This window comes from Vitis vinifera, chromosome 8, assembly GCF_030704535.1.
Source record: "Vitis vinifera cultivar Pinot Noir 40024 chromosome 8, ASM3070453v1".
In the NCBI taxonomy this organism is placed as follows: Eukaryota; Viridiplantae; Streptophyta; class Magnoliopsida; order Vitales; family Vitaceae; genus Vitis; species Vitis vinifera.
The window spans coordinates 2,115,317-2,128,730 of record NC_081812.1 but is presented as its reverse complement, the minus strand read 5'-3'; the positions used below and the strand labels follow the sequence as shown (position 1 = coordinate 2,128,730).

Below are 13,414 nucleotides of genomic sequence, written 5' to 3'. Positions count from 1 at the left end.
TCATTTAGGATATTTCCTTATGATTTAGTTTCCTAATTTTAGGAGAGAATTAAGCTAGATTGATTGTTTCTTATTCAGTCATTTGTGTATATATATGTGTATGGTGTGTACCGATTCATTATCAATAAAGGAGTTCAGAAATTCTTCAGAAAGAAATGCGAGGATATTTGAAGATAAAGCAAGGAATTTAGAGAATCTTTGGGATTCTATTCATTTCCTAGCTTCTCTTTGGGCTTTTTGTTCCAAGGTTTTTAAGAGGATTCCCTTTAATGTGTTACAACTTGATTGGCTAGCAGTGTGTAGTTCCAATGGGTTGGTCTAACCTAGAGAGTTTGTTTATCTTTACATTGTATATTCGTGTTTTTGTATTCTTGTAGTTTAGATTTTCTTTGGTGGGAGGATTCCTCATCCTTCTCTTGTACTTCTTTTTTCTATGAATGTATCTCTTTATTGTTTCCTATCAAAAAAAAAAAAAATGAAAATTTTTCTTTACTATATTAGTTCTTATTTTTTAAGTTTCCCCCATATTGATGGATGGTGATGAACTTGGATGGTCAGAATCAAGGAATAAAATTTCTGCTACTTTTGCCTAAATTTCAGAATTCGGTGTGGTCGGAAACGAAATGGGGCCAGAATTTCAACCACAGGGAAACTGCTATTTCTCTAGATTTTTCCTATTTGTCATTAATATTCTTGCAGTTTTTTGTGTTGATATTGCACCACATCAGTAGCATCACTCTAACACCTTTTTAAAATCTAAAGGAAAAGCCTTTATAAAGGTTAATGGAAGTGAGGGACTAGGGGCTCAAACTTAAGCCTTCTAGCATGGGAAGGTGGCTCTCTACCACCAAGGCAATTTTGCCTTTATTAATATATATATATATATATATATATATATATATATATATATACATATATCATACCATATAATTTATATAAACTTTACTTTTGCGTCTCCTAAACCTTTATATCTTTGCAAAAAATGAATATTAATATACAATTTTAGTAAATAAATTAATATTAATATTCTTCTTTTTAAATTTCATTTTACTAATTGTTGAAAATAAAAAAATTATCATGATAATCTTCTTAATCAATATTTTGTATAATAATTAAATAGAAGAGGAGCATAAACTTGTAAATAAGATTACCTATCAAAAATTAAATAAATAAAATAAAAAATAAATAAACTTGTAAAAAAAATTATAAAACATTCTTAAACAAAAAAATAATTATACATATATCATTTTTTTATATCCTTGAATGCATCCAAGTCAAATATATATTTATATTAGTATTAAGATGAAAAATATAAAAACCTTATAGAATAATGACAACTCAATTTTAAGGAAACTTGATCAAAACCCATCTGAATGTTGTAAATACTCTAAGAAATGATAAAACAAACAATATTACGCATATTGAAAACACATTTAATACTAAAATGAAGATATATCTAATTTGGATGTATTCAAGGATATAACCTTGGATTTCGTGGGTCCAGCCAAAAGTTAGTTTTTCTGCTTGGGAAATAGTGTGGGGTAAAGTTCTAGCCTTGGATCAAGTTTAGAGACGAGGTTAGTCTTTAGCAAATCGATGTTTTTTGTACCTTGGACATGAAGAATCTATCGATCATTTGTTGCTCCATTGTGAAATGACAAGGGTTTTATGAGAGTTGATTTTTGTACATTTTTAGGGTGCCTTGGGTGCTTTTTTCGTCGGTCAAAGATATTTTGCTGGGTTCGCATGGTTCTTTTGTGGGTAAAAAGCGCAAGAAGATTTGGCAAGCAAGCCCTTTATGTTTGGTTTGGATGGTGTGGAGGGCTAGGAACAACATTGCTTTAAATAATGAGGTTTTTTCTATCTAAAAGTTGAAAAAGGAGTTTGTTTGCTTTCTACGGTTTGAGTCTAAGTTCTTTGTAGATGATTGCCCCCTGACTTTAGTAGGTTTTTTTTTTTTTGAATGGTTGGGTACTTGTTGAGGTTCTTTCTATACACCTTTGGTTAAGCCTTGGTGGTGAAGGGAGGTTCGTTTTCTTGTATACCTTGGGCCATTTCTATGGTGGCTCTTTTTCTTTAATGTAAGTCTTTATTTATAAAAAAAAAGGATATAATAAATCGAAGTGCCAATGCCGCTTTCATTGCTCTTATGCCAAAAATGAGTTAATCAATCAAAATCTCAAATTTCAGACTTATTAGCTTGGTTACAAGTTTATATAAGATTATAGCTGAGTTCTTATCAAGGCGATTACGTAGAGTTCTCCATGAAACAATCTATATATTTCAAGGAGTTTTTGTTAAAGGAAGACAAATTTTGGATGTAGTGTTAATAGCTAATGAAGTGATGGATGAAAAAGGGAGGTCGGAGGAGGAAGGGGCGGTCTTCAAATTGATTTTGAAAAGGCTTACAATCATGTGAATTGAGGTTTTTTGGATCATGTTCTAGAAAGGAAAGGATTCAGCACAAAATGGAGATCATGGATAAGGGGTTGCCTTCTTTCTACAAGTTTTGCAGTCCTAGTTAATAGAAATGCCAAATGTTGGGTTAAGGACACTAGAGGCTTGAGACAAAGAGATCCTCTTTTTCCTTTTCTTCATACCATTGTAGCGGATGTCCTAAGTAGGATGATGATGAAAAGGGAGGAAAGTGGTTTAACTAAGGGTTTCATTGTTGATAGGGATAATACTAGTGCCTTTTTTATTTTATTTTATTTTATTTTATTTTTTACAATTTGCAGATGACACCATTTTCTTCTCAGAAGTTTCTCTGGAAATTTTGCAGAACCTTAAGCTTTTTTTTTTTTTTGGTTTTTGGCTAGTTTTCAAGTTTGAAAATAAATTTAGAGGAGAGCACTCTCTCCAATATTAATGTTAGCTAGGAGTTGTTATCTAAGTTTGCTGCAATGCTTGATTGTAGAGTTTCAGAGTGACCTCTCTCCTATTTGGGGTTCCCATTAGGAGGGAATTCAAAGACAATAGGATTTTGGATTGCAATGATTGATAGAATCTCGAGGAGGTTAGATGAGTGGAAAAAGACTTTTTTGTTTTTAGGAGGGAGAATAACCTTAATTTGGTCATGTTTGTCTCACATTCCTAGTTATTTTCTCTCTTTTCAAGATCCCAACATCAATAGCCTCAAAGATTGAGAAAATGCAAAGGGACTTCCTTTGGTTTGGGATTGGGGATGGTAAGAAAGATCATCTTATTGGTTAGGAAGTGATATGTAGGCCAAAGGAGTTTAGAGGTCTAAGAATAGGGATGACTTCTTTGAGAAATAGTGCTTTATTAGGGAAGTGGCTTTGGAGGTTTCCTAAGTAAAGTTGTGGTCTTTGGTATTAGGTTATTGCGAGCATTTATGACACACATCCTAATGGATGGGACACCAACTTTTTGGTTAGATGGTCACATGGGTGTCCTTAGAAGACTATTGCACAAGTCTTTAAAGTTTTTGTCCCACACATCTGCTTTGTGGTGGGGAATGGGAGAGAATCCTATTCTGGGAAGACTTATGGTGGAGAAGTCAACCTTTTTTTCTCTTAATTTTTAGAACTTTATAGAGTTATCTCAGTGAAAATTCTCACCATCTCAACCGTCCTTGTAATTCCTTCTTGCCTACTTGGAATAACTTCCGCCACAATCTCACTAATATTAAAATTGATTCTCTTGAAAGACTCATTTCTTCACTCACCTCAGTGCGCTTGTCTCCCACCACCGTAAATTCAAGGGCATATTCTTTATCCTCCTCTGGCTTATTTTCAATAAAATCTTTATTTTTGGTCTTGTCCAAGTCCTCAAATGCAATCCCTTTCTTTCTGGCTAATTTTATTTGAAAATCAAAAGCCCCTTCAAAGGTTAAGGCCTTTGCTTTAACCTTTGAAGGGGCTTGTCTCCCACCACTGTGAATTCAAGGGCATGTTCTTTATCCTCCTTTGACTTATTTTCAATAAAACCTTTCTTTTTGGTCTTGTCCAAGTCCTCAAATCCAATCCCTTTCTTTCAGGCCAATTTTGTTTGAAAATCAAAAGCCCCTTCAAAGGTCAAGGCCTTTGCTTGGTTAGTGGTGCACAAGAAGGTCAATACCAGCGACTTGCTACAGGCGAGAAGACCTTACAAATCTCTTAGTCCTCATTGGTGCATTTTATGCCAAAAAAGTAGAAAATTGGTTGACCATCTTTTTCTACATTGTCTATTAACTTTGGAGCTTTGGCATAAGCTCTTCAATTGAGCCAATTTGGTTTCAGTGCAGCCCAAGAGTAACAGAGATATGATGATTTTCTATTTTAGAGGATTGGGGAATTCATTGAAAGAGAAGACTCTTTGGAAAATTGTTTGCCTTACTATTCTTTGGATTATGTAGCAAAAGAAGTGTCAAGATTTTTGAGGAAAGATAGAGAGCAGAAGAGACGTTGTGGGATCTACTTCATTTCTAGTCCTCCTTTTGGGCCTCTTGTTTGGTTGCTTTTAGGAGAGTCCAACTTAATGCTATTCAACTAAGTTGGCTTTCGGTATGTAATTCATAGGGGTTGGATAACATTGAGAGGAGTTGACTTCAATTCCTAAATTATTTTGTGTATGCCTATGTTTTAGTTCTCCTTGTAGTGTAGAGGAGTATACTCTTACTTTAATCAGGTTTTGTATTCTGTGAGGAGGATTCCTCATCCTTCTCTCTTTCTTTTATTAACAAAAATTTATCTTTGTTTTTGATAAAAAAAGAAATCTAACCAGCACGCCATATCATGAAAAATGAATGTGTTATAAGAATAGTACACGGTGCAAGTTTGCAAAGCAAGGGTAATTGAGATGAGACCCACCCACTCTCATCCATGGGAGGTTTGGATGATGGCTCCCTACCTAAGATGTCTCACTGAAGTCATTGTACTTGGAGCATGAAAGCATCGGTGATGGCTTTGCTAATGTTTGTTAAGAATGTTACCTTATCAAGGTAACCTTACATACAAAGTATATCAAGGTGTACAATGATACCATCCTATAGGCATTACTGTACCTCTATAGATGCCACTCTTATTGGAGCACACTTCATGCTCTAAGATTATAGGCTTAAGCCTTAGATCAAAGATTGTATCCCCTTGAGGATGCACCCCTTATTTATCCTTATGCATGTTGATGCTTAATGCTTTTGGGACTGTGGTAGGGTTCAGGAAGTATTAAGGTGTCCTAGACTCAGCTGATTTCTCATCCAGGTAATGCCACACCACTGCCTTGATCAAAGTGGAATAGTTCAAGGATCTAGAGCAAGGGCCAACTGAATCAGTTGCACATCTCATCCATATTGAACACCCATCTTCCTGCCTCAATCTTATGAGGGGAGTCTATGGGTGAATCATATGATGACATATATGTTGTTACACATAATCTATATTTACATATATTGGCTATTCATTAATTGCTAAGAATCTAAAATATTCCCATATAATGGTCAATATCTGTAAGGATAAACATCCATCCCCTTTTATAAGTAGGGCATGCACCGGCAAAGCCAATGAGAGACTTTTTGAAGACTTTGGGTAAAACATTAAAGTCTGGAGAATTCATTGGAGAAACAGAAAACTCCCAAGGAGATCCTAAGTCTGGGTTATTCTCAATCTCAAATAAAATACCCCAAAAACTTGAAAGTTCATATAGAATGTTACATGACTCTTTAGACTAAAGGCGCCCGAGACTTGAAAAATAGTTAGAGCTCCTCATTGTTCTTCAAACCAAGGAAGTTGGAGACTTGAAAGACAGTTTGTACTGCTCTTTGTGGTCCATGTAACTACTGTGCCAGTTTCATCTCTGTTCCCTTCAATTGCTTCACTCTCCCCTTAAGCACCCTCTTGCCATCCTACCGCTTCATCATTGATGGGTTAACCCTAAAATAAGCTATTCCCCAATAGTGAGCTCAATGAAGCCTTAAGTGCATCACTAGTCCTAGTTCCAATGTTGAGTGTGCTTACTTTTCATGATTCTTTTTGTGGCCTTGCATTTATCTCACGGTAAGTAATCCTCGAGTTCATCACTGAACTTGCTTTGTTTATTGTTCATAATTTATGTTAGTTTTCTTTCTTCATGAATTCTTTGTTGTCTCATGACTATTATGTTGTTGCACCTTGATCCTCTGATCTCATCAAATTCTTTTATTTTTTATGATGACAGATATGCTAGGGAAGATACACACTATTTACTGCATATATATGATTTAATGAGAACCCAATTGCTCTCAATGGCTGAGCTGGAGAATTCTAATGCTCTTTTACTTGAGGTATAATCCTTAAAACCATATTTGTATACAAACAGTGTCATCCTTCCTTCAAATTAGAGATATAGTTACATACAGATTCTTTGCTCTTGTTATCTAGTGGAACCAGCTGTATTATGCTTTATTAACATTTCTTTTTCATTTTAATTTTCCCCTGCTTTTTTTTATTTCTTTTTTTTTTTTGGGATTTCATAATTGTATATAGCCATTTGTTTCATCCAGTGAGTGTTTTTATGACTATAATTTAGCAGTAGCATAGGCTTGTGTGATAGAACTGCACATCTTGTTTTTAGCTGAGTTAATCTGGCTAATGATATTGCATGACTATGATGTTACGTATTATGGCAAGAACTGTATTATGTACGTTACAACTCTGTTAATTGCCTAAACGTGATAACATAATTGTTTTGCTTATAATGAGGTACTTTCATAAGTGGGTTCAATTAATGATAGCAATTGTGGATATTTCTGTTCATGAGCTTGTCATTGTTGTGAATTATGACAACTGTTTATGGATTAAAGTTTTATGCGTTTTAATTTGTTCTTCTTTCTTCTTTATTATTCCTGTGTTTTCTACTTCCATTTTGGCTCTTATTTAATAATACGTCAGTTAGCCTCTACCTTTGTCTGCTTGAGGCTTGAATAATGTTAAAGACAGTTAACTTGTATGGCATTGGAACATCTTTTCCATCAGAGTTCCCTCATCCTTTCTCATATCTGCAGGTTCTAGTGTTATTTCTTACTTCTGTTTTATTCAAGTTTCCAATCTTTGACAACATGGCTTTCCCTTTGGGGTCATTTCAGAACCCTCATTTCATATAGCCCTTTGAATATCATGGTTTCGAAACCCAACTTTTACTGAACACTGGCATCTAGGCAAATGATGCTTCTGCTAATTTGTTGGGCAATTGTTTCCCAAATGCGTTTAGATCACCCAATCATTTGTTCCTTGAAGTGAAACACCATTCTCCATACAGTTTCGGTTATTTTGGATTGGTAATTATGGTCATTCTGCTAATTTGTTAGGATTTATTTTGTTGCTTATGAAACCAAGGATTCTTTTTTTATCCCCCCTTTTTCATAACTCTTTTGACTGGATCTGTTATAGAGTTTGATTGTTCTGAACAGGTAGAATGAGACTAAAAGAAAGCATTCATGAAAGATAAAGTGGAATCTGTTAGGACACAATGAGGGAAAGTTATTTTTACTTGGAGAGGGGGTTTGAATAACCGGGTCCAGTCTAGGCTGGATAGGTTCTTAGTGACGGATAATTGGGATAACATGTTCAATGGTGCTGTACAGGGCATTCTCCCGAGACCTGTCTCGGATCACTTCCCCATTCTCTTGGAAGGTGGAGGTTTGAAGAGGGGTCCTTCCCCTTTCAGATTTGAGAACATGTGGTTGGAGGAGGAGGGTTTTAAAGACAAGTTGAAGACGTGGTGGGGGAGTTTAAAGTTTACTGGGTCAGCCAGCTACATTTTAGATGCTAAATTGAGGGCCCTTAAAAATATTTTGAAGATTTGGAATAAGGAGGAGTTTGGGTTAGTTGAGGCTAAAAAGGGTGAAGCTCTTAAGCAAGTTGAGTACTGGGATGAAAAGGAGAAATATGATGTTTTAAATATGGAAGATTGTGAAGCAAGAAATGGAGCAAGGGAGGCCTACAAGTCTTGGGTGATAAAAGAAGAGATTTTCTGGAGACAGAAGTCTAGGGTGTTGTGGTTGAAGGAGGGGGATAATAATACCAAATTCTTTCATAGGATGGCGAATGCTCATTGTAGAAGAAACTGGCTGTCCAAGTTGAAAGTTAATGGTTGTTGGCATTCAGAGGAAAATAACTTAAGAAACAGTGTGGTGGGGGCGTTTCAAGAGCTGTACCAGGAGGAAGAGGGGTGGCGTCCTAGTGTTGACGGGATCTCTTTTATGAGGTTAGATATCAGTGAGGCTGAGGGGTTGGAGATCCCTTTCGTGGAAGAAGAGGTGTTAGCAGCTCTTACGGACCTAGGCAAAGACAAAGCCCCGGGGCCGGATGGCTTTACAATGGCGTTCTGGCTTTATGGGTGGGATGTGGTGAAGTTTGAAATTATGGGATTTTTTAGAGAATTCCATGAAAGGGGCAGATTTGTAAAATCCCAAAATGCAACCTTCTTGGTTTTAGTCCCTAAGAAGGGAGGGGCAGAAGATTTGAAAGATTTTAGACCGATTAGCCTTGTGGGAAGCCTCTACAAGTTGTTGGCCAAGGTGTTGGCAAATAGAATCAAGAAGGTTATGGGAAAAGTGATTTCGGAACCCCAAAATGCCTTTGTGGAGGGTAGACAAATTCTTGATGCAGTTTTGATTGCTAATGAGGCTGTGGACTCCAGATTGAAAAGCAATCAAGGGGGCGTAATGTGCAAATTGGATATAGAGAAGGCTTTTGATCATGTTGGCTGGAAGTTCTTGTTGACTTTGTTAAAGCAAATGGGATTTGGGGAGAGATGGATTATGTGGATAGAGTGGTGTATCTCAACTGTTAGATACTCCGTTCTGATAAATGGCTCTCCTTCCGGATTCTTCCAAAGCTCAAGGGGTTTGAGGCAAGGTGACCCCCTATCCCCTTACCTGTTCGTGATAGCTATGGAGGTGTTTAGTTGCTTAATGAGAAGGGCCATCAGTGGGGGCTTTTTATCTGGATGGAGGATTAGAGGTAGGGGCGGAGAAGGGATTCTGATATCCCATTTGCTCTTTGCGGACGACACCTTGGTGTTTTGTGAGGAGTCCCAGGATCAGTTGACGTATCTAAGTTGGCTTCTCATGTGGTTTGAGGCTTGCTCAGGTTTGAAAGTTAACTTGGAGAAGAGTGAGCTTATTCCGGTGGGGAGGGTGACTGATATAGAGGATTTGGCTCTGGAGTTGGGTTGTAAGGTGGGGGGTCTGCCATCCAGGTATTTGGGTTTGCCTTTGGGGGCACCTTTCAAATCAGAGGTGGTATGGGATTGTGTTGAAGAGAGGTTTAGGAAAAGGTTGGCTATGTGGAAGAGACAGTATATTTCCAAGGGGGGAAGACTCACCCTTATTCGGAGCACTCTTTCCAGTTTTCCGGTTTACTTCATGTCTCTTTTCCTTTTGCCCAGAAAAGTAAGGATGCGGTTGGAGAAGATTCAGAGGGACTTCCTGTGGGGGGGAGGTGCTCTTGATCAGAGGCCTCATCTGGTTAGGTGGAATCTGGTTTGCTTGGAAAAGAAGAAAGGTGGTTTGGGGGTAAGAAACTTAGCGTTGATGAATAAAGCTCTCTTAGGTAAGTGGAATTGGCGTTTTGCCACTGAAAGAGAGGTGCTGTGGAAGAAAGTGATCAGTCACAAATATGGTGTAGAGGAGGGGGGTTGGTGTACTCGGGCCGAAAGAGGGAGACATGGTGTAGGGCTTTGGAAAGCTATTAGAAAGGAGTGGTTGGGTATGTATAACAATTTAGCCTTCCGTGTGGGCAATGGTCGGAGAATGAGATTCTGGAAGGATAAGTGGTGCGGAGATGAGCCTCTCTACGAATCCTTCCCCTCCCTTTTTGCCATTTCTCAGGCTAAAGACGCGTGGGTATCGGAAGTGTGGAACCCAGATGGTGTAGGGGATGGTTGGACCCCTTTGTTCTCAAGGGCGCTTAATGATTGGGAAATTGAGATGATGTAACAGTTTATGCTTAAAATCCAAGCTTTCAGGGTGCAAAGGGAGAACGAGGATAAGATGGTGTGGACAACATCTAAAAGTGGTGTTTTCTCAGTCAAGTCGCTTTACTCTATTTTGGAGCCTGGTGGTTCAGCTATGTTCCCTTATGTTGGTATTTGGAAAGCGAGTGTGCCGCCAAAGGTAGCTTTTTTCGCGTGGGAAGCATCTTGGGGCAAAATCTTAACTCTAGACCAACTTCAGAGGAGGGGTTATTCTTTGGCAAATAGGTGTTTTCTTTGTCTTGTTGAAGCAGAAACGGTGGATCATCTTTTACTCCATTGTGTTATGACGAGGACATTGTGGAATCTTCTTTTTTCTCTCTTTGGTGTGGAGTGGGTTCTCTCTGGTACAGTTAAGGATACTCTCTTGGGGTGGCATGGAGCGTTTGTGGGGAAAATCAGTAAAAAGGCGTGGCAAATGGCCCCCTTATGTATATTTTGGTCAGTTTGGAAGGAAAGAAATTCGTTGGCTTTTGGAAATGAGGTGTTGTCAATCCAAAGGTTGAAACATTCTTTTGTATGTAATTTGTGGTCATGGGTGAGGATGTTTATAGTTTTGAGCCCGCGGTCTCTGGTTAGCTTTATTGAGTGGCTAGGCTTTTGGCTCGCTTCCTTGGTTTAGAGTCGAGGGGCTGCTTTTGTATACTCTTTGTATACCTAGAGGACACTAGCTTGGTGTTTCCTCTTTCATTTTAATATACTTCTCTTTACTTATCAAAACAAAAAAAAAAATTTTATATGGTTTGATCATATGTAACAAAGACCAATTAATGCACTGGTGAGGAGTGATTTCATCTCGTTGAAGATACTACAAGGAGATTGGAAGGCCAAAAAAAATGAGACTGAAACTTACATGATGGAATATGATTTAAGGGATGATGTGGCCCTGGGTGAGCCAAATGGAAAAAAAAGGATTCATGATGTGGATGCCAACTTATTGGGGTCATAGCTTCACTGAGCTGTTGAGTTAGAATAGTCTCAGAGATCTATTTTCTTTTATTGCAAATTTAATTTTTGGAAATAGCGTGGAAAACCTTTCAGAGGAATTGACATAGGAATTAACATGACTTGTCATTTTCTGGAGTGTATTTTTTTTTAATCAGAAACAAAAAATGTATTTATTAAAGTGAAGAAAAGCATGAGAAGGATTTATACGAACCTGATCAAAAGACTCAATAAACCTCTGCTTTACAATGACTGTACAAAAGGAACAAAAAAAACCTATACATGTATAACATCTCTTGAAGCTCATGTGGGAACCTCACCATGTAGGCCCAACCCTAAGATGTACATACTGGAAGCCAACTATGCTGAATTACACTCAATGGAAAGGTTTAAAAACGTCAGTTCAGTAGGCCCAAAAAGAAACATAGAAATGAAGCAAGTCCCACATCATCTCAAGCTTCTTCTAAGTATCCTAAAGAATCCTAGAATTCCTCTCTATCCACACAATCCACAACAAAGTGAGACAAACAATCTTCCAAAGAGTCTTGCCTCTAGTAGAGTTCCCAAAACACATGAAAGAAATAACCATCATATCGTGAATATTGCCTGATTGAACCCACACCATCCCAGCTTGTGAGAATATCATGTGCCATAACCCCAAAGTAATCGAACAATATTTTTTGGAGTGTATTTAAGTATCTCAAAATGGTTTAGATCTGTTATATGTATTGGATAAGGAGTTTTTCAAGTCAGATGTATTTTAGCTTCACTAGGGCAATTTACTGTTGTTTATCTTGGAAAATGTTCCAATTTATTGCGAACTGAGAATCATACTTATGGTTACTTCCATCCATTTGGGTAGATGATCATGCTAATATGAATGAGCTAATCTTACCTGGGCATTAGTTTTGTTCTTTTACTATTTTACACTGTTGAAATTGCTTCTTTCTTGCAGGTGTACAAACGCAGTTTTGATATTTGCATGCAGCTTTATGAGAAGGAGCTTTTAACTGATAGTTCATATCTCTATACATATGGGTTTGTTTGCTCATCATCTTCTTTTATGATGCTTTTACCTACATGAACTTGACAACCTTTATGAATTTTTCCTTCTTTTTCCTTCCATTTAGTTTTTTTATTTATTAATCATACATTTCTTTATTTGCATGACAGATTGCAGGGGGCTCATTTCAATGCTCAGCAGCTTGCTATAGTTGCAGTACCTCTCTCTCTCTCTCTCTCCCTCTCTCCCACACACACACATACACACAATGGATTACAATATCCTCTATCCCACCCTCACAGAAGTATAATATGTAGAAACAAATTAGCAGCAGGATTTCCCTCCCTTTCAGAATTACAATATGCAAAAAAAAAAAAAAAAAATTAGCTGCCAGATTCATCTCACTTTTTGTGTGCTCAAAGTACAAGAAGTATATGTTGAAGGCAATGTTTAAGGCTAAAGGGGGTTTTGAGGCGTTTTTCCCAGATGAGGTGAGGTATAAGCCTCAAGGCGGAACAAGGTGTAACCCTCAACTTAAACAAAAATAAATCAATAAATAATAAAAATGAAAAGAAAACATCTAAAAAAACTTAAAAATATTAATAAAATTACATAAAAAATGAACAGTAAGAGAACCATATGATTCATAATAAACGAAATTAATTGTTTATCATTGTTTATGGTTTCTAATTTAGTTCCTCTTTCTTTCTTCTTAAATCCAACTTTCTCATAGCTTTATCAAATAATCTTTGATACCACCATTGCTATCACTAGTAAGGATCATCTAAGAAATCATAATCATATCTAATTGCTATAGTGTCCTCCACATCAATGTTAATGTCTATGCATTATTCTTCTTCATCCATTAATTATAGTTGTATTTCTTCCTTAATATCAATGATATGAGATTAATTATATGAGTTCAACCAGTATAATGACCAACAACTCTTTTATTTCTTCTTCCCAATCTCTTTATTCTATCTCCATTTAAAGGATTAATTGGTAACTAATTAAGCTATTAATTTATAAAAGGTTTAACTCTAGTAAATTTTTTTAATAGGAAAAGTTAGATGTATATTAAAACAACACCTAAGAAAAGGGTGCATTAAAGTACACTCGATGTATACAATAGGCATGAGTAGGTAAGTAAAAAAGAAAGGAAAAAAGCTCCCTTCTCCTTACTTGGAGCTAAACCAATCAACAAATCCTATCATGTTCAATGATAATCTATGTACACTCTTAACCCTATTCTTGAACCCTAGACAACTTATAAATTTATACCAAAACTTCACAAGATCGTAATTCATTAAAGCCATTGAACGATGAGGCTTAAACATTTTATAAAATATGTATAAAAAGTCCTAAACCCATTAAATTTGAATATTTGGGGATTAAGATTCAATAGCCTCAAGGCTGTGAGCCTCAACTGGGTGAGGCTTAAGCCTCAATAGCCTTCTAAAACACTCGTTAGAAGGATAAACCTTGACCTTTGGGGAACATTACTTTTCCTCCATT

At 36.8% G+C, this 13,414-nt stretch overlaps 1 protein-coding gene across 1 annotated transcript in view; it reads left to right on the top strand.

The window, feature by feature from the left end:
- The window catches only part of LOC100265580 (protein RRP6-like 2), a 49,511-nt gene that overhangs the window by 23,882 nt on the left and 12,215 nt on the right, over positions 1 to 13,414 (top strand). The window contains exons 7-9 of the mRNA XM_002269517.5: positions 6,154 to 6,259; positions 11,852 to 11,934; positions 12,070 to 12,115. Of these exons, the coding sequence (XP_002269553.2) occupies positions 6,154 to 6,259; positions 11,852 to 11,934; positions 12,070 to 12,115 (235 nt within the window). The remainder of the gene's footprint in view (positions 1 to 6,153; positions 6,260 to 11,851; positions 11,935 to 12,069; positions 12,116 to 13,414) is intronic.